The 24,241-nt window shown below is 37.3% G+C and overlaps 3 protein-coding genes across 3 annotated transcripts; all 3 read left to right on the top strand.

Annotated features, from left to right (window-relative positions):
- Positions 1-3,690: 3,690 nt before the first annotated feature.
- Positions 3,691-5,679, top strand: LOC141847759 (uncharacterized). Its single transcript, XM_074735844.1, has 2 exons — positions 3,691-4,848; positions 4,926-5,679. The coding sequence occupies exons 1-2, from the start codon at positions 3,894-3,896 to the stop codon at positions 5,405-5,407; spliced, it is 1,437 nt and encodes a 478-aa protein (XP_074591945.1). The 5' UTR covers positions 3,691-3,893; the 3' UTR covers positions 5,408-5,679.
- A 1,846-nt stretch (positions 5,680-7,525) lies between these two features.
- Positions 7,526-12,092, top strand: LOC141847727 (uncharacterized). The gene is made up of 3 exons (XM_074735795.1): positions 7,526-7,986; positions 10,598-10,785; positions 11,514-12,092. Exons 1-3 carry the CDS (start codon positions 7,581-7,583, stop codon positions 11,988-11,990), a joined length of 1,071 nt encoding a protein of 356 aa, XP_074591896.1. The 5' UTR covers positions 7,526-7,580; the 3' UTR covers positions 11,991-12,092.
- Positions 12,093-12,330: 238 nt separating this feature from the next.
- LOC141847974 (uncharacterized) lies at positions 12,331-23,325 on the top strand. Its single transcript, XM_074736082.1, has 10 exons — positions 12,331-13,717; positions 14,572-15,051; positions 15,147-15,448; positions 16,363-17,097; positions 17,186-17,464; positions 17,612-17,773; positions 18,689-19,618; positions 19,711-19,926; positions 20,880-21,140; positions 22,646-23,325. Exons 1-10 carry the CDS (start codon positions 12,370-12,372, stop codon positions 22,979-22,981), a joined length of 5,049 nt encoding a protein of 1,682 aa, XP_074592183.1. The 5' UTR covers positions 12,331-12,369; the 3' UTR covers positions 22,982-23,325.
- Positions 23,326-24,241: the final 916 nt, after the last annotated feature.

The raw sequence follows: 24,241 nt of genomic DNA, 5'->3' as shown, positions 1-24,241 counted from the left end.
GCATATAGTTTCTATTTTAAAAAATGGCAAAAAGGAAAAAAAATTGAAGGCGAATGTTGATTGATTGATTGGTAATTTGTTGACCTTTTCTCCAGATTAGTCAACATGATTGACCACTTATTTTTTATTTTTTAAATTAGTAGGAGTGTTCTTCATGTTCTTTGTTAATCATATTCCTCGTTCTTATATATTTTCTCCTTTTTATTTGTTGTTGTAGTCTTAACTTTCGAACAATGTTACTCTACTCATCCATCCATAATAACCCACGTGCATCTACTGTTAAAATTATTTTTTTAAATTCATTCTTTGTTTATATGAGAATTAAAAATCAAATTTAGATAAAATCTCACATCTAAATTCTAAAATCATAAACCCTATCAAAAAATTTAAAAAATGATTAGTCAATTTGCTACATCGGATGTGTTAGATTCCATTGGATGAGTCGACTGAATTATAAATTTAGTCTATATGGCAAATGATAAATAATAATTAAGATTTAAATTTAGTTCTACATGGCAAATGCACTATGGATCACGGGTGGCTCAAGTCTACTAGAGGTCCGGTGATTTTTTTAAATAATAATTATTATTTTTTAAAATTTTCTCTCATCTTTTTTTTAATTCAAACTTGAGATCAGGGTTTAAAATTTTTTAAAAATAAATTAAAATATTAATTTTATAAAAATAAAATGTAGTTTTTTATTAGACATATTTATATTCAAATAATAATAATAATATAATTTCATATTATTTTATGGAATAAAATTATTTTAAAATTAAATAATAATAAAATCTAATTTATGCGTAGCAAAGAGGAACAGATTCACAAAAGGGGGTGCTCGGTGCTTATCACTTTTCTTCGATCCTGCTCTTCTTCAACCGCGACGAGACGACAAGGTCTGGCGAAGGGCGAACTACGAAGGCGAAGTGAAAGATTTGGTGGCGAAGGGCGAACAACGAACGACCAACGACGAACTGCCAAAGATAAAAATCAGAAAGAGTTGAACCAGTACGTATGATTTTAAGTCAAGGAATTGATAAGTTCTATTGAAGAAATAAAAGTTTACCTCTAGTTGATATAATCATATAAACAACATTACAGTTTCAATTTGGGGCCTAATCAGCTAAATCAGTTATTCTAATCATATAGATGGAGGGGTTTGGTGGCATTTTAGGGGTTTTTCTATTTTATTTGGGGCCCTAATCAGCTAAACTGATTATTAAAAATATTTTAATAATTTTTATTTTTTAAAAATATATACATTGATATATTGAAAAATGAGCCCTAATTAAAATTGGGCCCTAGGCATAGGCTTTAAATCCGATTGGGTCATCACCCTATCTGATTTTGGGTCTCGTACATCGACCAACACCCTCCATAACAACAGAGCCCTCACCAAGCATCGACCTCCCCTACCCGTATGACCATATTGATTCCTAGACAATAAGGAATCTTAGTCGAGCAAGATTTCTGATCTCTCTCACCTCAACTCTGACAACCCCTGATGTAAAATCAATCCCAACGAAGGCTGCCTATTTAGAAAGCAACATAGGGCTAATGGCCAGATAGTGTCAGAAGTAAGATCCATTATGGTTGCCCCCCTAGCGTAACACACCTTTGCGGCTATATAAGGTTCTCGTGAAGGTAAATGAAGGTATGATTTTCTTCTCTCACACGAAAGTTAATCCTCTTCAAGCTCTTTTGGTTTCTTGCACGCGCAAGCTTTGCACCTCTACGGTTGTATAAGGTTTTGCAAAGGAAAGAAAAGGTATGATTTTCTTCTCTCATGCAAAGGTTAATCCTCTTCGAGCTTTTTCACTCTCTCACACACACATGAGCTTCACATCTCAGCCAATCATTGACTTGACCATCGGAGGGGTATGCCGACAATGTCAGTCCCTAGTTGACAAGTTTTGATTCGTAAGACATTTGGAGCAGACCCACCGGAGAATCAATACCACCATAGTTTTAGAGCAAGAGGGAGAGGAGGAGCCCAAGCTGGTGAAAAATTACACCATCAAATATAAATTATATTTTAACACTTGGTAAATTTTGAAAATCATCTTTAGGGTTGTAAACAAGCCGAGCCGAGCCAAGTTTTATGGTGTTCAAGCTTATTTGATAATGTAATCAAGCCGAGTCTAAAATGAACCAAACTTTTGAAATGATTGTTCAAGCTTTGCTTGATTTCTTTTTTATGAGTTTGAGTTTGGTTCAAGCTTGATTTGAGCTTGATTTGTTTACATGTTATCGAGCTTTTAATTAAAGCTTGTTTGATTGTTCAAAATTTATATATTTTAATCTTGTTTGGTTGGTTATTGAGCTCGATAATATAAATTTATTTGTTCATTTTAATTTTTTTTTATTTAGCATGTTAATAAAAATTTTATTGATGAACATGATTGATAAATATTATTTATGAATATTGTTCATGAATGTTGTTCATGAACGTCAATGAGCTAAACAGATATGTGTTTAAACTTATTTGTTTAGTTTAATAAGTTGTTAAAATTTATTTATTTAATTGATTTTGTATTTATTGAAAGAACATAAATAAATTTTACCAAATTGAATATCAAACTTATTCACTAAATTTTGATTCATTTACAGCCCTAAGCATCTTCACTTCCATTTTGACTTGTACACTTTCTATAGATAAAATATCTAAAGATTAGGATGATAACACACATTATTAATAAATTCAATAACATAAAAATGAACACATCATTTTCCACAAATCACACTAAAAATGTGCCATATATCTTATCATATTAACTAAGCTGCAGAAGATTAATTATTATACAAAAATATATTTAAAAAAAAACTGGAACATTGTTTTATTTTTCATGAATGTATGATAATTATTATACAAAAATAATTCTTAAATTTATTTAATGGATAAGTGACTATATTTATTGAAGTCATGACTCATGTGAAAATTATTAAGCATTTTGGGAACATCACAAATCTTTTTTCTCATTAAGTATTGATGCGGGTGATATAGATGATGTGGCTTTGTAGAACAAAAGTCAAGAAATGACGTGACTTGGTCAGTCTTTCGTACCAGAAAACACCCCGCACATCTCCAAAATCAAAAAGTCCAAAGTCTTCCTGCTGAATTCGTCGCGTATTAAACAACCCCGTCAAAGACAAAACGTGCCAGATTTGGTTTCTTACCCAGATTTCTCGTCTCGTCTTGGACATGTCTCGTTTTTCGGACCTATCTATTTGGTCCCCTCGGGCATGCCCAGTCTCGGCCATTTCTTTGTTGTCGAGATTTCTTATTTTCCAATGTACTTTGATGGCGTATGTAGGAAATGTCATTCCCCCGTGCATCAGCTTGTCAGACCTGGTTCTCATCCCCCAGTGCATCTTTTTCACAAGTACCTCCCAAACCTTTCGCCCATATTTATTCGAGGTAAAACGCCATCCAAACCCTAACTTGAGCATCAGAGTGGTTTGTCGAGATTCCCTGACACCAGTCTAACCTCTTTTTTGAAGTGTATTTCATGTTTGGATCATGATACCCAACCTGAAGTAGCTTTGTCGATGATTCGTTGACTGACATTTGACTAATATTAAAGTAAATATTGATTAAAAATAGTTCAAATGCTTTTTAACCTTTAAGGTTCTTTTAGTTATAATGAAAAAAATTGGCGTTCTTTTGAAACAATCCAGCTGTTTCCTTTGAAGAGTCCTCTCTCTCTCTCTCCATTCCTTCCTTGAGTCGGCCATTCTTTTAGTTATTCTTCCGAGCACGACAAGCTCGTTTTCTCCTCGCAATAACAAAGTCAAGACGCCTTACCAAACCATGCCTGCTTTCTTCTTCTTCTTCTTCTTCTTCTTCTTCTTCTTCATCTTCAACGCCGATTTTTCTGTCAACAGGTAAACAGATGAGGATATGGATCAAAATTCTGCTTCCGGCGATCGCTGCCGCCCTCCTCCTCGTAATCCTACTTCTGTGGTGCCGCCGCCTCCGCAGGCGCTTCCTTTCCCCTCCGGACGACGCCCCCCGATTGCCTCCATCAGCAAGCAAGGTTAGAAGCCAGAGCCTCCATGCCGGGATCGGCAAGCTGCAGTTTCCCTACCGTTCCAGCACCGGCCGCAAGTCTAGCTTCCTCCCGCACCACTACGAATCTGCCGGCCCGGTGCCGGCGAGGTTCAATTGGGACGAGCACCCGCGGCTGGTGGTGGAGGCGGTGGAGCACGGATGGTCGCGCTTCGTGTTTGCAGGCGGGCGGCCGCCCGACGCCGTGGCGCCGGGTGCCTGGGGGATGTGCGCCGGCTGGGACAATGGCGGCACCGTGGAGACGAACTGGGAGGTGCCGCCGGGGTCGTCGGAGTTCGCGCAGACGGTTAGGCTGCATCCGAGAGGGAGGAGGAGCAGCATGAGCAGCCCGCTGGCTCTCCATCGCGAGGGTGGCGCTGCCACGGCGAGGATGATCCTCCCGTTGCCCGGCCCGCCGCTCGGTGTGTCCTCCTTCCCTCAAGAGGCATACTTCGAGATCACCGTCCTGTACCTGAAACCGCCGCCGCCGCCGCCTTCTTCTAGAACCAATAAGCGAACCAAATCAACGGACGCCGGAAAGGAAACCGATCGCGCGAAGCTGATCGCGGAGAATTCAAATTCCTTCGAGTCCCAATCCATTCATCCCTCTGCAACTGATCAAATCAACCGTCCCATCCAAGAAACCAACGCATACGCTAAAGAGGAAGGAGGCAACCAAACCCAGAACGGAACTTTATCCTTGGGTCTCGCCCACGGCGGAGCACTTCCTGGTGGATCGTTCTCCGGCACGTACACAGGCTCCATCGGCTTCCACTCCGACGGCTCTGTTCATCTCGACGGTACGATTGCGATCCCAAGATCGAGTCTTTCTTCATCGCTTACCAGAATTATGTTTCAAAAGGGTGAGATTTTGCAGGAAAGAAGCTAATTTTCGAATCGGAGAAAGCGGAGTGGGCGGAGGTGAACACGGTGATCGGATGCGGCTTCGACCCGAGGAAGAAGAAGGTGTTCTTCACGGTCGACTCCCAGCTGATGCACGTCATCCACTGCCACTCCGACATGTACAGAGCTCCCTTGTTCCCGGTTCTTGAATCGAACACCGACGCCAGTGTTCTGGTGAATTTGGGGCAGAGCAGGTTCAAGTACGGACCAGCCAATGCCCACAGGACGCCGAATCCTTGCTTCACCCGCTCCTCGTCGGTGGACTACGGCGCCGCCGCCATCAGCGACGACGATAGCCGGGAGCTCTTCTCCATGGGACGGATCGACGCGCAGTGGTTCGACACGGCGAAGAAGAGCCAGAGCGGCGCCAAGAAGAACTACGTGAATCATGAGTCAAACTACGCGGTGGATGTGGACGCGGATTCTGATCTTTTCGAGATCTCCCTGCACATCTGACAAGATCGACAGAAGTGGTGGGGCGATGCGAGCCATTTCAGCAACCGGGAACGATGGAGATACACAACGACGACGAAGAACAAAAAGAAGAAAAGAAATTGACAGAAAAGACAGCAACCTGAATCGTACGTTTCTGGTGTTGAAGATCATTCAATATTCTTAACGTGTGAAGAAGATGCTTTCTTTAAAAAGATTAAAGACACAAACTGACATTGAGAGGACATCATTCTTGTTTCGTTAGGTTGGCTGGTGTAGTTATTTTGGTGAGAAAATAATACAGCTCAGTATTTGTTTTCGGCATTTTTAGGGTAAGAAAAATATTAAAAATTATTATTGATTTTCAAAATCCAATTATCACAATATATGGCTCCGATTGATTTTCAAAATCCAATATCACAATATTTGCATAAGTATTTTGATCTTTCTAGATTGATCAATCAGTTTCATTTGAAATTGATTATCTACACTATTTTAAAATTTGGTATTTTTAAAATCAAGAGAGTTCTAAGAACTCATTGATAGTATTTGTTAGTAAGAATCATTATCTTAAGTTTTATGATAAATTTTATCATGTCTTTATAAATTTAAAAACTAATTGCTCTCAATTTACAGTTAAATTTAGATTTGAGGACTGTATTAAAAATGATTTGTAAAAGTACATTTATTTTTATTTGAAGGGATTCAGAGTTCTCTCATCCATCAAGATAGTGCATTTTTGAATAGGTAAATTAAAAATTTAAACGTGGACAATATTGTCAACTTAATTAAACATATTGAAAATTGATTAAAATTATTTTAATATAATTAAAATCACTATGAAAATATTACAGTAGCTATTTAAATAGTTGACAATATTGTATCAACTATTAATAATTATTATAATAATTTTTAAATGATTTTGATAAATTTTAAATAATTTTGATTACATTAATAAAGTATCTTTATATAAAGGTATTACATATATATGTATAATAAATTTTGATCAAATTTAATTAAAAATATATTTAATCAGTAGTAATAGCGCTAAAACAATAACATTTTTATGATACGAATACTATTTTTTAATAAAAAAATTTAAATACCCCCTTTTTAAAAATGATAAGAAAGAGCGCCTTAAATGAGTTAAATGTTATATTTATTAATTAAGTTCACAGATAAAAATATATCAAAAGCGCGTTTTTAATTTTTATTATTATAAAAATACTTTATTTCAAAAAAATATATTAAAAGGGCATCTTATATTTCAAAAATATACTTATTCAAGAGTTGTTATGTTAAAGCTACTCCAACATATTCAAAATTAATAATTATAACTAGAATTGCTTTAACATTGGCTAAAAATGCTAAATATTGATTACAATTACTTCAATTTAATTAAAAATGATTCAATCTAATCAAAATCAATTATTATAATAATAATTTTAATCAAAATTATTATATAATTGAACAACTATAACAAAATTTGTTTGGAGTATATATTTGTTTTATTCAAGACGCAACACCCTTTTAATGATAATAAAAATAAAGTGCACATTTTTTATTTTCTCACCCATGTTATTTGATATGATAATCAAGGTAAATTAAATTAAATTTAAAATTAATCAAATCCTTAGTTTGAGTGATAGTTTTAAAATTTTTATATTTTTAAAGATTATTTTGTTAATCAGTAAATTTAATATTATAAAATTATTTTATTTTTTATTTATAAGTTTGATAAAAAAATTTATTTGGTATATATTCTTCATAAATAATTTACAATCTGTAATACATATATATTTATTTAATTGATATTTATAAAAACAAATATTTTTTTTAAAAAAATTGAATACCAAACTTCCACACCACGACAACATTTTAAAATAATTATTTTCCAGATAAACAAATACTTTGAAATGCTAATGGTGGGGCCCGCTCTGTTTGTTTTTTGTTGACGTGGAAGCCTGCTGATGCTTTTGGGTTCTTGACCGGTTCGTCAGCGGTTCCAGTGAGCCATGAAATAACCCGGTTCAGTGGACCTCCCTGACGCAAGCAATCGGATAAAAAAGGGAACAAAATAAATGAATATCTGAAAATATTTATTTTGCCCCTTCTTCTCGACTTCTCCTCCGCCTCCCCGATTATTCGCCGCCGCGCCTTCCCTTCCCTTCCCTTCCCTCACCACAAAACCCTAGCAATGGCCGTGCGGGGATTCCGTGGGGTGAGGGACGATCTCTCCGAGCTCGGACGCCAATTACTCGACATAGCCTGCTTTCTCTCCCCTCTGCTCGCCCCGGCCCACCACGATTCGCCCCCGCCGTCCCCTCGCCCCGCCTCCTCACCTTCACCTCCGCCATCTCGCGCATCCGCCAGGGCGCTCGTTGGTATCCTAAGAGACCTGTCGGAGATCAGCGGTGGCTTCCGCAGCGGACTCTCCCGCCTCTCCGGTGCGTTGCGTGGCCTAGCGGACCGAGATAGGGCGTCGGATGATCGGACGGTGGAGTCGAGTGACGTCGGGGTTTCGGAGGATGTTCTCGAGTTCGTAGATGATCTCGTCAAGTGCCCCGAGTCATGGTTGGAGTTTCCGGTGCCTATAGACGACGGTAAACTCCTTTGCTTTTTAATTCAGAGATTAGATATGTCAAAATTTGTATTTTCTTTATACCATTTGCTCCAAGTTTAAATCCTTGATAATTTTAGATAGAAAATACCGATTTGGATTTTTCTGGATTTTTCAAATTTTGTCGTACACGCTTTCACATCGTCCTCTACAAGTTTTCATTGCTTTTCTGTTCATAGGGAGCAAAAGTTAAACTATTTATGTAGAGTCAAATAGTTTGTGAGGACAATTGCTTTTCTTACGATAACTCAATTTATTTTAGAACACAGCTAATAAGTTGTCTTTTTTTTCCCCTTAACTTATTAGTTGTGTAATATGCATTTTGGACAAGGTTATCATTGTTTCATTTGGTCTATACTAAAAGTTCATGGGTCAGCAAATGGGTGATGAATCACTGTATGTTAATGTTAGATGTACTTTTTGAAATATCCTGATCAACTTGATTTCCATCAATTTAATGGCACATGCAAAATTTCACAAAATGATAATCCTGAAAAGAGATAGATACTAAAATTTCTCTCACTTCTAACTTCCCTATTTCCTATATATTCCCTTTATTTTCTTTCAAATAACTCTGTTCCCTTTAGACAATTTCTTTGAGGCTTATTAACTATCAACCTATGCCCCTTTTTATGAAGCATATTAAAAATATCAACATCTGGAAGCTAATCTCCATATAGTGTTCATTCCTGTTTTTCCTTGTCTCTTTACATGTTAAGGGACCTTGGATCCTATCAGTTACAAATTAGAGCCATCAAACCACTATCCAACTACAACACCCTCCCTCTTTCCAAGTTGTAGCCGCTTACAAATTCTGGCATTGCCTATTACCATCATAGAAGATCATTGATACTTTGTGTTCTCTTTAATGTGGAATCCCTTTCTTAAAGATTAGTATTTTTACTTTTCTCGTTTATGTTTTTTTTGTAGTATAATGAAGAAAAAGATGATGTCCATAAAATTTGTACGCGGTAGTAGCTCCACTTCAAAAGAATAGAATTTGATTCCAACACAATGTCTAGTGGGTTTTAGCTAGATAAAAAGCGGGTGGTAGAATTTGAGTCAATCTCAATGTCAAAGTCGAGAAGTTCAAGGATAAAGATAAATCCTAGGAATTTAAAAATTAACTATAAGAAGTCAGGCGTTAATGAGAAAGCTGTAGTAAGAGATACTGAAGTTTCTCTAGGACAGTGAAAGGAACATGCGGACTATTTCAACTTTGATAATAGTTGTTGGCCCCTGTGATGAAGCCTTGCTACGAGCTTCCGCCATCCACTACACCTGTGTAGACATCTGCAACAATCTCCATTGTCATCATTTCAAACACAAGCAAGCATCATCAAGCAACAATCCTCTGCCTGGTATCTGTTGTTCTCTAAAGATTCTCACCAATGAGTGTGATCAAATGTGACATCATTCTTGAGGTTCACAGACTTTATGAGTAGAGCAAAGAGCTAGATGGCATTTAGACCAGCAACCTTGTCATGATTGGTGACTTCCATAAACATCTTAGATCAGCACCTTCACTTTTCTCAAGGTAGACTTAGCACAGTGCATTCTCCTTCCTTGACCTGAAAGATGTCTTGATGTGCTTGCTGCTACTCGATGATGATTTTATATAAATTGGTGTCCTGCCTCCACCTGATCTGGTCAAATTTGGATAGATGGATCATTAGTTGGATCAATGCTGACCCTGAAATTGGCCTGGCTGAGCTCACTGACTGTACTACATGATGACATCCTGTGTTTTAATCAGTTCATATATGTTTCTTTAGAGTTATATTTTTTTTCCATCTCATGTTGGAGTTAATATTTTTCAATATTAACTTTGTGTACATTTTTGTCTTTAAGATATAAGGTCTAGCATAGGGATAAGCCAGTTGATGTTTCCTCAATCATTCTGTGCCATGACCATCCTAAAATGCGTTTTTGCAATTATAAAAGGAAACACAGACAACTGAAGATATCATTGAAAGAAAGGAACAAAGAAATACAATTGAATGGCCTTTATTTTCTGTAGATTCTTTTGCAATTTTGTCTACCTGCTTTGATTCTTTGACTTTTCGTCTTCCCTTCTGCACTTGTGTTAGATGGTGACACTAGAGTGCTGATACTCAAACTATGAAACTGTCACTTGATATCCCTTTAATCAAGTGTAATATATATTTTTTGAAATAATTTTGTCAGAGACTTAGATCTACACTTATATAGGATATTTGTAGCTCAGTTTGTGTTGCATAGTTTATCTAATATGATATGTAGAGTTAGATTAGTTGATGATTCTTTATACTGATTTAAATATCAATAATATAAGAGACTTTTTTGAAGTTTTGTTGGTTTCTATATGTTCGAACATATTGCCGGATGATTGCTAGATTCTTTCCCTTGGGACTAAATTGCCCTTGTGATATGTAAAAGGTATTTACTAGACAGTTGACAGATTATCCACCCTGGGGATAAAAACAATATGCCACTTTTATAATGAGTATTCACTTTGCTTTAATCTTATCTTTGCTATATCTCATATATTTGATATTGTTATGTTGGGTGGCTTATGGAAATTGACCACAATTTGTTTCTCATTATTATTGCAGAGTTTGATATGTCTCACGCTCAAAGAGAGCACATTTCAACTGTTCAACACTTTAAGCCTAGTTTACAATCTCTTCGACTTAGACTTTGTCCCACCAGCTTGAGTGAGGATTCTTTCTGGAAGATATACTTCGCTCTATTGCATCCCAAGCTGAATAAGCATGATTCTGAATTGCTATCTACTTGTCAGGCAAGAAATTTGCTTCTTGTGTTTCACATGAGTTTCACAAGTAAATTTTAGGATGATTATTTCTAGGAATCTCAAGAGGACTTTGTCATTACTCTTTGTTGCTTCCAAGTTCTCTTTCATGTTTCAATCGATGACTCTTGGACAATTTTTTTGAATTTGTTGCTTGTCCCTATCGAGCATATTTGATTCGCATACACTACTAAAAAAAAGGCACTTAGGAAGTTGGTTCCTCTGTGAGTCTGAGTGAGATTTGTTGAGTTCAACAAAACTAGAATTTTGACCATTAACAATATCAGTTTAACTAGATGCATGATGCTTTTGTGTTAGGAATTTATTAGCTTATTGAGGTAGGTTAAATTCTTCCAATTTGTTGCTTGCAAAGAGGATGCCTGTGTCACGGGCTGCAAACTTTGGTTGGGTACTATGCTGTCTTAGGTAAGGAACTTTTTCCTTGTATGCCCAAGTTAATCTATCACTCAAAGACCTCATGAGCTAAAGATGTTAGAAACACAAAGATTGGTATTTCCGCTTGGATGCTTACAAATGAGGGTGGACACCCCTATTCATAGTAGAGGATCTCTTCAAACTACGTCCTAATACATGTACAAGTGCAGTACAATAAGTACATTTTAGTACATGTGTAATGTAAGTGCAATAGGATTGTTTTATTTCTTGTTCACTTTTCAACTTACGGTAGCGCTTATTTGTTGATATTCTTCTGTTGTTAGATTGTGGACTCAATGCGCATAAAGGCAAAAGAAATAAGCAACAGGGAGGCAACACAATCTCACGTCCCTGATTCACAGAGTTTGGCTTCGTCGGCAACCGATAAATCAGTCAGTATCCAGCAAGAGCATAGCGACGACGCATGGCAAGACGCAACGATAGTCAAGACACAGTCACAACAAAGTATCGATCGGTGGTCCGAGGTCTCTGGTGGAGCTGATGGAGCAACGACGCTTCATCCTGATGGCATTTCATTTGGTGACAAGGGAAATGCCTTGGTGATGGAGGAGTACATGGATTCTCTCTTCCCCAAAGAACAGGTGCGTCTACCTCCTTACCTCAGGAGGAAACATATTTCCGCAGATGTGGAAAACATGAGGTATCGACAAGCATCATCGAAACTGAAGACGTCCTCTGACGAGGAGTCTAGTGATTGGCAAGCTGTTGAAGATTCAGATTTTGAAGTCCTTGAAAAATAAATAGCCTCTGCAGTCTCATTTGTAAATAACATTTGGCAAAGTTCTTCATGTCTCAGACAATCTACTCCTTTATTATCCATGTAAATTTCTGCAATTATTTAACTACAAGTAATTTGGTCCATCTTTCATACACATTTTCTATGCATAATCTTATTTTGGATAAAAAATTATTACCACAAATTCAAAAAAAAAAAACTTTTAAATAGCTTACGCTACGCTTCACACGGCTGCCTTCTCAAATAGCCTCCGCTGGGCTGCGCGCACGCAGACAGACAGACAACCCTTCGGTCGCCCGAAACGCCGGCGGAGCGGCGATAGAGCGAACACCGTCCCGATCCAATCCACCGCCGGTGGATCCATCCGTCCAGTTTCCCAAGCCATGATCTCGGCAGCTACCAATCTCGCCGACTCCGTCTCCTCCTCCTCATCGGCGTCTTCCTCCGCAGCCCTCGCATCGGGCCCCTTCCTCGACCCCCGTCCTTCTGGCGCGACCATTGGCGCTGCTGCGGAAGCCATCGTCCCCTCCCGTGACGCTGGCGGCGACGCGGTCGCCGTGGAGCGGCGCGGCGACTACTCCGCCGTCTGCCGATGGACCGTCCCGAACTTTCCCCGCGCCAAGGCCCGTGCGCTCTGGAGCCGCTACTTCGAGGTGGGCGGCTACGACTGCCGCCTCCTTGTGTACCCCCGTGGTGACTCGCAGGCGCTCCCTGGATACCTGTCGCTCTACCTCCAGATCGTCGACCCACGCGGCGGTGGCGGCGGCTCCTCGTCCGGTAAATGGGACTGCTTCGCCAGTTACCGTCTCACGGTGTCCAACCACGTAGATGAGTCCAAGTCCGTCTCCCGCGACTCCTGGCACCGATTCTCGTCGAAGAAGAAGTCGCACGGATGGTGCGACTTCGCGCCTTACTCCGGCGCCCTCGACACGAGATCCGGGTTTCTCCTTCCGCCCTTGGACTCCCTTATCGTCCACGCCGACATTCTATTACTGCACGAAACCGTTGTCTTCAGCCGTGACCATGAGCTGCAGCCACCCCCCGCTGACGTCCACGGCGGAAAATTCTCCTGGAAGGTCCACAACTTTAGCCTCTTCCGTGAGATGATCAAGACGCAGAAGATCATGAGCCCCGTGTTCCCGGCCGGCGATTGCAACCTCAGGATCAGTGTGTACCAGAGCTCGGTTGCTGGGGTTGACCACCTCTCTATGTGCCTCGAGAGCAAGGATACGGAGAAGGCGATCAATAATGGTGCCAGCACTAACGCTCCTGCTCCTGAGCGCAGCTGCTGGTGCCTCTTCCGGATGTCTGTCCTGAATCAGCAGCCTGGGTTGAACCATGTGCACCGCGACTCCTATGGGCGGTTTGCTGCCGACAACAAGGGTGGCGACAATACTAGCTTAGGGTGGAACGACTATATGCGCATGGAAGACTTCATCGGTGCAAACACTGGCTTCCTTCTCGATGATACTGCCATATTCAGTACATCCTTCCATGTTATTAGAGAGACGAGCAACTTCACAAAGAACTCTGGCCCTCTAGTAGGCAGCAGCAGTGGGAGGGGAGCAACAAGGAAGTCGGATGGGCATTTTGGCAAGTTCACATGGAGGATTGAGAACTTTACAAGGCTCAAGGACCTGCTTAAGAAACGCAAGATCACAGGGTTATGCATTAAGAGCAGGAGATTCCAGATTGGTAACCGGGATTGTCGTCTGATTGTTTATCCCAGAGGTAAGCTCTTTCTAAAATGTTCCTTTGACTCTTCACTTCATGCTACTTTTGAGTATGAGGTTTCCCATATGGAAATGTAGAAAAACTTATGTTGGATACTCTTTTAAAGAATATTAAAAATATTTTACCTTTATATTTCTTAGGTTGTTTTTTCTCCCCAGGGAATATTAGAATATGAGAGAAGAGAAGTGGTAGACATAGAAGGGAAGGAAGAGAACGTCAAAGATAACAATTTTCTTTTTTTTTTTTTCTTTGGGGGAATGGAAAAGGAAAGAAGAGAAAACATTGTGCATATAAACCGGTGGAAGAGAAGAGTGCAAGCTAAGGTGGAGGGAAGCGGTTTTGATGAAGTGGCAGGTGGAGCATCATACTCATATGTTAGGGCAAATGTGTTTTCCATCCAATTTAAGTGGAAGCATTTTAGTGTAAAACTTCAAGTTTTCTATATTATTTTCTCTCAACTCTTGTTATTTTCCTTTGAAAGAAGCAGCCAAATTTATCCTCTTTTCCCTTGTCTTATTTTGTTCTTTCTTCAAAGGGAACATAGCCTTCGGGGCCAAGGTTCAACTTTGTATTCTCTAATTCAAAAATGAGTCTCATATCCTTGGGCATGCAAAACATCTTTCTTCTCTTTGGTTGCAATCATTCCATCTAAGATAATTTTTATGTTCTATATTCTCATTGTCCAATCATATTACTAAATTAGTAATACATCACATGATTTAGCACTCTTTTAATTGTTAGATAAGTTTCTATTACATATTTTTGACTGATTAATCCATAGTATATTCATGGGAAAGTACATATGCTGATTGAGCCTCTTTATCTTATCCTGCATCTGCGATGGGCATCAGGACAGTCTCAACCACCATGCCATCTCTCTGTATTTTTGGAGGTCACAGATTCCCGTAACACTATAAGTGATTCAAGTTACTTTGTGAGTCATCGTTTGTCAGTTGTCAATCAGAAAATGGAAGAGAAATCTGTTACAAAAGAGTCACAGAATCGTTACTCTAAGGTTGCAAAAGATTGGGGTTGGCGTGAGTTTGTGACTTTAACTAGTCTCTTTGATCAGGATTCTGGGTTTCTTGTCCAGGACACTGTTGTCTTCTCAGCTGAGGTTCTCGTATTAAAGGAGACTTCTGTAATCCAAGAACTTAGTGACACAGACACTGAATCAACTAATATGTATTTAACGCCTCAAGTCAATGCTATATGCAAGAGAGGATCATTCACATGGAGGGTGGAAAACTTTTTATCATTTAAGGAGATCGTGGAAACACGCAAGATTTTCAGCAAATTCTTTCAAGCAGGAGGATGTGAGCTCCGAATAGGTACATTGAGAATCTAGGTTTCTTGATTACTTGAAGATATGCTTGCCTTTTTGTTAAAAGATAAATGCTGCATTTTATATATGACTACATTGCAGGTGTCTATGAATCATTCGACACAATCTGTATATATTTGGAGAGTGATCAGTCATCAGGAAGTGGCCATGACAAAAATTTTTGGGTCCATTATAGAATGGCTATTGTCAACCAGAAAAATCCTGCAAAAAATATTTGGAAAGAATCATCAATCTGCACCAAAACTTGGAACAATTCTGTCTTGCAGTTTATGAAGGTTTCAGATTTACTGGAATCAGATGCAGGATTTCTGGTCCGTGACACTATGGTATTCATTTGTGAGATACTAGATTGCTGTCCTTGGTTTGACTTTTCTGATCTTGAGGTAAGATGGAATTCAGGGACTACACTTTCAACAGTAACAAAATGGGCTTAGTCACCTACTATGATGCTTATAAAACAATAAAATGCAATGTATTACAATATGAAATTGTGAAGTTTATGTTTGTATGGCATGGGTTACCAACCTAATGGTCCAAATGTATTGTGGTCTAATAAGAAACTTCTATGCCAGTTCAAATGTAGGACTGTACGTTTCAAGTTCAGATTCTAGCCTGAAACTATGACAAAAAATGGAAATTTTAATTTGATGTTCTGCTTATTGTCATGGATAGGTGTGACTCTACACTGCATTAGTTACTACAAAAAAGCTATTATCCTTGATGATCTGTAGTGGCAGCAAAATCAGCACGTTATGTGTCTTTATTGATTCAGTAAATGGTTAATGTTTAGATTAGCCTTGCCAAACCATGGGTTCTGTATATGATTGCAAGCTGTGTGAAATCTAAAGTGCATTCCTAGCATTTGCATGTATTTTTTGTTTTGTTATCATGTTTTATGTCAGTTTTTCTGGTAAATTGATGCATTCACAACATGGCTTATTTCATTTATATTTGTCATTCTTTGTGTATCAAAATTTTCTCTTGTATAGCATGTATGCATAGTAAGCACGCATTTCAAGATAAAATTATATAAATGTATGTCTATACCTGGCTCCGATTGACCAGAATAGTCTCAACTTCCTCATATCTCTTGCCTATATATATATTACATAAATGAAACTTTAGTGAGTAGAAGAACTATACAGGGAAGCTATGCAGATAGTCTTTTAACACCCTAGATTTTAGTACATTCAATTGGAACTTGAATCCATGGAACCATCAGTCAATTCAGGAAGAGAATGCATGCTTTCTTGATAGTCCACTTGTATGTACTCAGATTTCTGTCCCTTTTTATCAGGTTTTGGCCTCAGAAGATGAGCAGGATGCATTGTCAACAGAACCAGATGACCTTATTGAGTCTGAAGATAGTGAATGTATTAATGGAGATGAAGAAGACTTGTTCAGAAACCTTCTTTCACAAGCAGGCGTCCATGTGACATATGGAGATAACCCTTCCCACCCACCCCAAGTTACTTTAAGAGAAAAGCTTCTAATGGATGCAAGCACAATAGCTGGATTTCTGACTGGTCTGCGTGTTTATCTTGATGACCCTGCTAAACTCAAACGCTTGCTTCTACCTACTAAAATATCTTCAGGCAGGCGCAACAATAATGACACTTCAAAGGCTGATGTGAATTCTCCAAGCATGATTAATTTGTTGATGGGGGTTAAAGCCTTGCAACAAGCTATCGTCGACTTACTCCTAGATATCATGGTGGAATGTTGTCAACCATCAAAATGGAGAGCAGAGAATGATCCTGAAGCAAACTCTATCAGTTCTCCTGGTTCAGATGAAGCTAGCAGTTCACTTGAACCCATTGTCAATAGTGAATTATCAACAGACTATGCAAGATGTGACTTGTATGAAAGGTTAGGGCTCGAGTTTGAAGGGATTAGAAACCTTTATGCGGTGCAGAGCTCATTAATAAAAACACATGAGAGGCAAAGAAGTAACCGGGTGCAAGCCATCTTCCCTCCTGAGTCTTCTGCCAGGGACCAACCACCAGACAATCTATTTAGTCAAGTTCCAAAGGTAACATAGAAAAATGACACTACAAATTGTAATAACACTTGATAATTTATATTATTTCTTATTATATTGTGACAATTTTTTTTTAAAGACAAAATGGCCAGAACAATCTGAAGAACTTTTGAGATTGATTGTCAATTCACTGAACACACTTGATAGCATCGTGCCACAAGGATGTCCTGAAACCAGAAGGCACACTGAGACAATTCAGAAGATTATCCTTGTGCTCAATAAAGCTCCAAAGCATCTTCAGCCCGATTTAGTTGCACTTGTGCCTAAATTGGTTGATCCTTCAGAACATTCTGTTGCTGCTTGTGCACTTCTAGATCACCTACATAAGCCATGTGCTGATCCTTCATTGCTATTGTTGGTATTATTTATTTCTTTGATGACATGTTTTCATCTGTTAATGTGGATATGCCATTTCACAATTTATGTATTTTTGTTACTTTATTTGGAGAAAGTATTTATATTTTCTGTTGACACCCTCTAATATATCATGTGTATATGTTTCCAGGTATTTGGTGCTGTTTGTAAGTTGGAGTTGGGACATGAGGTCTGGGAACGTATCCTATATCTTGCTTTTGAGTTGTTGACACATTCCAGGGATGAAAACCTTGTAGCAGCAATGAGTTTCATTTTAAAAGCTGCATCACAGTGTCAACGTCTTTCTGAAGCTGTATGTATTTTGTTTCTTTTGGAACTATATTAATCTCCATTCTCCATATACTCTGTAAGATAGTTGTCAGAATTGCACAATTCACTTATCATATAATTTAATTCATATGGAAAATGATGTGGTTCTTACATATGAATTGGGAATAGAAAGAACTATGGCTATTGATTCAATACGATTTGATATGATTCTTGTTTATAGAATAAAAGATAAGAAAGGGAATGAATTAAATTTAAAGCTAATCAATTATAATTAAATATAAACCATTAATAAATTAAATTAAAACTTATGGATTAGAAATTAAACTGTTTATAAAATAAAAAGGATGAATTTTACGTGACACAATAGAAGTAAAGGTCAAAGAGTTTGAAATCTCAAAGTTTATGAAGACTAGAAAAAGAAAAAAAATTTCTCACGTGGAGATACAAAGTTTGACTGTAGCTAAGGTGCACTTGACACCTAGTAATAATTGAGTAGAATAAATCTTGTGTTAAATAGATACATAGAATGACAATGAAGGCGAAAGTGGTGAGTTGAAGTCATGTCATATTCAAGTATGGAAAACTATAAAATATGTTAAAAAAGCATTTTACTTGATAACCAAAAATATATAAATTAATATAATATTTCGTAACGGTATAATAGTATAGGAGTAAGTTGATGTTGATTCATAAAACTATATATAGCTTCACATCTTACATTGATGACAATGTAAAAAATTATTATTGTTTATTTCTTTCCATTATAATTGAAATGAAATAAGTAATAGGAAATTTGATCATCCTATGTTTGGCATAGAAAAATCATCAAATGGAAGATGACTTTGATATTGGATCTCGATTTGACAACCTTGCACTATAATTTTTTGTTAAGGTATAAATTAATTGTTGACACTTTCCTCTTCTCTTTATCCACTAGGTCAAAGCTTTTCGTTCTAGACTAAAAGTCCTTGGTACTGAAGTTGCTCAATGCGTGCTGGATTTTCTGTCACACACAGTGCATAATAATGCAGATGTAGCTGAAGCCATTCTAAGCAGTATTGACTCTGATCATGAGCTTGATGGTGATTGTACTATAACTTGTAGTACTTATTCTTTTCGGGAAAATGGCATTTCCCCTAATGGGGTGCTCGTGGGAAATGATCATGTTGATGGATGTCATCGTCTCACTGATGGTTATATTTTGGTGGAGATGTTATCTGTTCCTGGATTGTTTGTTGAAGTTTCACAGGTGTTTGAAAGAGCTTTAATTCGAGGATGCATTGGGCTCCGCTCAGTTGCTCTAGTATTAGAAAGGCGACATTCTCAATGGTCAAATGTTAAATCTAGGCCTGTTATGGATGATTCACAGAAGAGGCCAATCTTAGTAGATGGAGACTTTGATTCATTGGCTATCCGAGAAGATGACTTCACAGCAGTTCTTTCTCTTGGCAAAGTATTATCACTTTCCTCTGACACAAGAGTCCAGGATTTTGTGAGAATGCTTTATGCTATCATGTTTAAGATTTATGCTGAGGAGCATTACCGAGTTAGGTTGTTGAAGGGGCTTATAGAACATACTACAAATTTGTCAAGTAGTTGCCGAGCAATTGATATAGATATGGACGTCTTGGTATTTCTTGTTAGGGAGGAGGACGGAATAGCTCGACCTGTTTTGAACATGTTGCGTGAGGTTGCTGAAGTTGCTCAAGTTGATCATGCAAAGCTTTGGCACCAGATATGTGCTGTTGAGGATGAAAATGTTCATCTTCGGGAGGAAAGGCAGGAAGAGCGTGTGAACTTTGCTAATGAGAAAGCTTCTTTGTCCCAGAGACTGAAGGAGTCTGAGACTACCAACAGTCATCTTAAGGTCTGTCCTAGATTGAATTATCCGTCTACATTAAGCTGCTGTACCATGTATTTGCCCTCTGATTATTTTTTTGTTATTTTATCCAATGACAGGCTGAGTCAAAAGTTGAGTCAGAGAGATTTTCTCAGGAAAGAAAGGAATTAACTGGGCAGATACTAGAGGTTGAGAATCAATTGGAATGGCTTCGAACAGAGAAAGATGACGAAATTGCAAAGCTCATAGCCGACAAGAGAGTTCTTCAGGACCGCTTGCATGATGCAGAATCTCAACTGTCACAGTTGAAAACTAGGAAACGAGATGAGTTAAAGGTACCATAGATAGTTGCTTTGATTTGTAGATAACTTTCATATTTATATTCTGTTTGATTTCTATTTCATTTGTCTTTCAAATATTTAAAGTGCATTGCTGATTATCTATCCCTGTTTTACATATTTTTTCCCTTACCATACCCATCAACAAAACCAACATGGAATCCATCAATGTCCATGGGTGTTGTTCGAAGTACATTCTTGTTTTGTATATGGAGTCATGGAGTTGTTGTTGTGCTGTCTCGAACATCATTTTGGATTTTGCTGTCTGAAAGTTCAATTTAGTCAGGATCCTTTTGTCTAATTAGTTGATTACAGGATGACTCGAATAAATTTTAGAATATACATTGAACTGTTGATTACTGAATCTATGAGAAACATCTGGCATCAATTGCCTTGATTTCACATGTTTTTCAGGTGATATTTATTGAGTCTCTGTTGCAAAAACTAAAAAAACAACATTGAGATTAGTCTCTTGTAATAGACCAGGGCAAGTGTGTGGAAAATGAAGCTGTCTATGTATATGCATTTAGCATCTTTGACTACATTGTTTTTGCACCATGGGGTTCTACTGTTCCAATTATGCGTCATGTGTGGTATATTGTGTTGGATGCCAAGGCCTTGTTAAGTGAATAAGAGTTCCACTGTCTTATGTGCCAAATATAACTGAACTTTGGAGTATGTAACATAGTGCATGATCTAAGCATCACCTTTTTTAAAAACAATCTAAAATAACACAAAAGACATTTGCAAATTGTAATGGTTGCCTTCTTGTTGGTTTTGATTGCTTCTGGTTTTTTCATAAGCTGCTAACTGTGTGTTCTCTTTTACCAAGTATAACATTGAAATTATTCTCAATTCCCTGCATTTTTTACTCATAAGAGATGAATTTATGGAAGGACACTTGTTCCAGTTGTTGTCAGAAAATAATTTGACCATACAATATGATGTAGAGAGTGGTGAAGGAGAAGAATGTGCTGGCTGAAAGATTAAAAAGTGCAGAAGCTGCACGGAAAAAGTTTGATGAAGAATTGAAGCGATATGCGACAGAAACAGTGACTAGAGAGGAAGTTAGGCAATCACTCGAAGATGAAGTGCGGAGATTAACACAAACTGTTGGACAAACAGAGGGAGAAAAAATGGAGAAAGAAGAACAAGTTGCTCGTTGTGAAGCGTATATTGATGGAATGGAAGCTAAGTTGCAAGCATGCCAGGTATTTTTCTTTGTTTTTATGAGTGTTTAGAATGTTTTCCTTTTCTGCAGTATACTGTCAATGATGTGTGCTTCACTAAACCTTCTAGAATATTCTCATATAATTGATGTTTATGTATGTTTTACAACTTGATTCAGTTTGTCCGTTATTAGCTATCAATGTTGATACTTTTGATAATTCTGTAAGACAAAACAGCTTGACATGATTGTTCTATGGCAATTGATATTCATTAGCTTGCATTTATAGCTTTCAGTTTGGTTAAGTTTGAAACTTTTTTTTTAATTCCAAAAGGAACTTATTGTCATTTTTCCTAAACCCAAAAAACAGAGAAAAAACAAATTATATTGGAACCGAACCGAACCCTTGTGGATTTTTTTTTTCTGGTTTATTTGTTTGATTAATTTTAGATGGGAAATAAGAGCCTTCCAATCTGCGATGTCAGATTGAAATCCTGACTATGTGACTAGGAAGAATTAAAGATTGTGCCTTTGTGATCGGGAACATTTTTTAATTATGATTTCTATAGTAGTGTGAATAAAATATTAGTTCAACAGGCTGCCAACTAAAGGACCTTAGAAGTTGTTGCTAAAGTTTTGGATTTGGAATCTGCCTTCACCTGAATATGAGTGCTTGAGCGTTCTCACAGCTATCTTTCTATAGAAAAATTTTAGTCCCAGTTTCACCTTATACCTTGATGGACTATTTTCTTCAAAGCATATGCTTTGCATGACAAGGTTCAAACAATTTTTAATTGCCTTTTGAAAATGCTTACGGGTGTCCAGTGATATAACATTGCTTATGAATGTGGTTAAACTCTAGCTGGGTAGTTGCCAAGTATATCCAACAATTTACTCTGATATTTAAGTGGATGCATAACTGTCCAAGATGCAATGCTAAAGCAACCATCTGAATAGTATCACACAATACCTTGATTATTGATAAAATAGTAAACTTTTATCTTAATTATGGATATATTAGTATCTATCTCACAACATTGTGCTATTTCGCTTTCCCTTTTCCAAAAAAGGAAAAATAGATTGTGTCAGGTAGCCGCATGAGGTTTTTTATTGCACATTTTACTTATTTTACATTATTCCTAGAGTTAATTTGTCCGTCAACTTATGCAATCAAGAACACACTGCTATCTCTGTGTGCTTGTGTTTGTTCTATTTTGTTCTTAACTAAAATCATCTAGTCTAATATGCACTTTTATTCCATCATGAATTGAAAAAATTTGTTAGATTAGGTGTTTGTGTTTCATAAGCGAAAATTGCCCACTTTGTATGCTCGTTTTAATTTGATATTGCGGACTGCAACTGGCACACAATAGTGATCGTGTGCTAATTTGTCACCGACTGTTTCGCTATTCTTAAGAAAGAAGCACTATGATTATGAAATGTGCATGAGTTCAAGCCTGCAAGATTAATCATAGTTGCCTGATTATCATTTTTTTGTATCAACTGAAGATTTTCTCATAGTCAATGTTTCATTTTACTGTTTGGCAGCAATATATACAGACGCTCGAAGTTTCACTCCAAGACGAAATGTCACGCCACGCCCCACTTTACGGTGCAGGCCTCGAAGCTTTGTCAATGAAAGAACTTGAGACAGTTGTCCGCATTCACGAAGAAGGGCTCAGGCAGATCCATACCATTCAACACATTAAAAGTATCAGCAATTCCTTGGTGGGTGGGCATCCTCTAGCTCAAGGTCATGGCTTGTATTCTTCAGCTTCGCCCATGGCTGTTGGTATACCTCCATCTATAGGCCCGAATGAAGTGGGGATCCATGCGAATGGGCATAGCAATGGCGGCGTGGTGCCATGGTTTGGCCCTAGCTAAGTGGTAGGTTTAGGTTTCTTTGTTGGATCCATGCGAACGGGCAACATACCAACGGCGGTTTGGTGCTGATTTCTGGCCCCAGCTAAGTAGTGTAGGTTTCTTTATTTTGGAATGACGAGCGAGGAGGATGTTTTTCCCTCGCTTCATTCTTTACCAGTTTTTATGAGTTTTTTCTTTCTCACCCAGTCTCCCAAAAATTTACCTTTTTCATTTGAACTGGTAGAACTGTTGGATCATACGTTTATATGAGAATGTGCTGTCATGTATAAATAAGAGAAGAAACATATTCCAGGAAAATAGTTTTGTAATAATTGGAATGAAAGAAAGTTCCGATGGAGTTAGCAGTTACAAATGAAAACTTTTCTAGTGCTCAGTAGACATGATCTTTATGTTCCTTTTTATTTTTTATTTTTTTATAATTTAAATATTTAATTTTTATTATCTGATTAATTTTAGAAAAGAATGATTCGGTTTTACAGTAATTTTTCATTGGCTAGTAGATCGAGAAATACAAATCGATTCTACCGGAATGATTTGATTGTCATTTGGTGTAGCTGTAGGGGAAGGAAGAGGGGGAAGCATATATATATATAAAACTGAAATGTGAATTTTTTAAAATACAATCTCAGTCACGATCAATCTCATATAGGAGTGTAAACAAATAAACTAAGTTAAGTTTTTGGGACATAATTGAATTGATTATGATGAAATAGACTTACTAAAATGGGTAAAGATCGAATTTCGATTAAGCCGAAATAATGTCCGCTACTGTCATGGTCAACTGCAACTTCTTGATTTATGTGGTCAACTGTAACTTCTCGATTTACCTCTCAAATGATCGTGAAACTCGATCGTATGAAACTGCTGAGGTGACAGATTCCTTTTGAAGTAAACAAACTAAGTAGAGTTAAGTTTAATTATATTTGAATTTATTTATTTATTTATCTAGTATGTTTGAAATTATTTATTAAAAATATTATCAAGGTTGAGTTCGATTTAAATTTATTTATCAATATTATTTAAAATTTTAATCGTGCTCAACTATCAACATTATTATTCTTATCATTTATATAGTTTATAAAATTTATATTTATATTTTTAATATAGTATGAATATTATATTTGAAAAGAACATAATTCTTTTATAAAATATATTATTTTTAACAATCAAATTTTATATAAATTAATAAATAAATTATTTATGAACATTATTCATAAATATTAATGAAGAAAAAAATTCAAACTTATTAATAAATATATA

Source organism: Curcuma longa, chromosome 16, assembly GCF_044706935.1.
Source record: "Curcuma longa cultivar G26 ecotype Majalengka, Jawa Barat chromosome 16, ITB_CL_G26_1.1, whole genome shotgun sequence".
Taxonomy (NCBI): domain Eukaryota; kingdom Viridiplantae; phylum Streptophyta; class Magnoliopsida; order Zingiberales; family Zingiberaceae; genus Curcuma; species Curcuma longa.
This window is presented reverse-complemented; position numbering and strand designations above follow the sequence as displayed.

Bases quoted from the DNA above. Each gene is read 5' to 3' on its own strand.
- LOC141847759 (XM_074735844.1), top strand. From the start codon at position 3,894: ATGAGGATATGGATCAAAATTCTGCTTCCGGCGATCGCTGCCGCCCTC. The intron at 4,849-4,925 runs GTACGATTGCGA...GAGATTTTGCAG, and splicing joins CGGCTCTGTTCATCTCGACG to GAAAGAAGCTAATTTTCGAA.
- LOC141847727 (XM_074735795.1), top strand. From the start codon at position 7,581: ATGGCCGTGCGGGGATTCCGTGGGGTGAGGGACGATCTCTCCGAGCTC. The intron at 7,987-10,597 runs GTAAACTCCTTT...TTATTATTGCAG, and splicing joins TCCGGTGCCTATAGACGACG to AGTTTGATATGTCTCACGCT. The intron at 10,786-11,513 runs GCAAGAAATTTG...TTCTGTTGTTAG, and splicing joins AATTGCTATCTACTTGTCAG to ATTGTGGACTCAATGCGCAT.
- LOC141847974 (XM_074736082.1), top strand. From the start codon at position 12,370: ATGATCTCGGCAGCTACCAATCTCGCCGACTCCGTCTCCTCCTCCTCA. The intron at 17,098-17,185 runs GTAACATAGAAA...TTTTTTTTAAAG, and splicing joins TATTTAGTCAAGTTCCAAAG to ACAAAATGGCCAGAACAATC. The intron at 21,141-22,645 runs GTATTTTTCTTT...ACTGTTTGGCAG, and splicing joins CTAAGTTGCAAGCATGCCAG to CAATATATACAGACGCTCGA.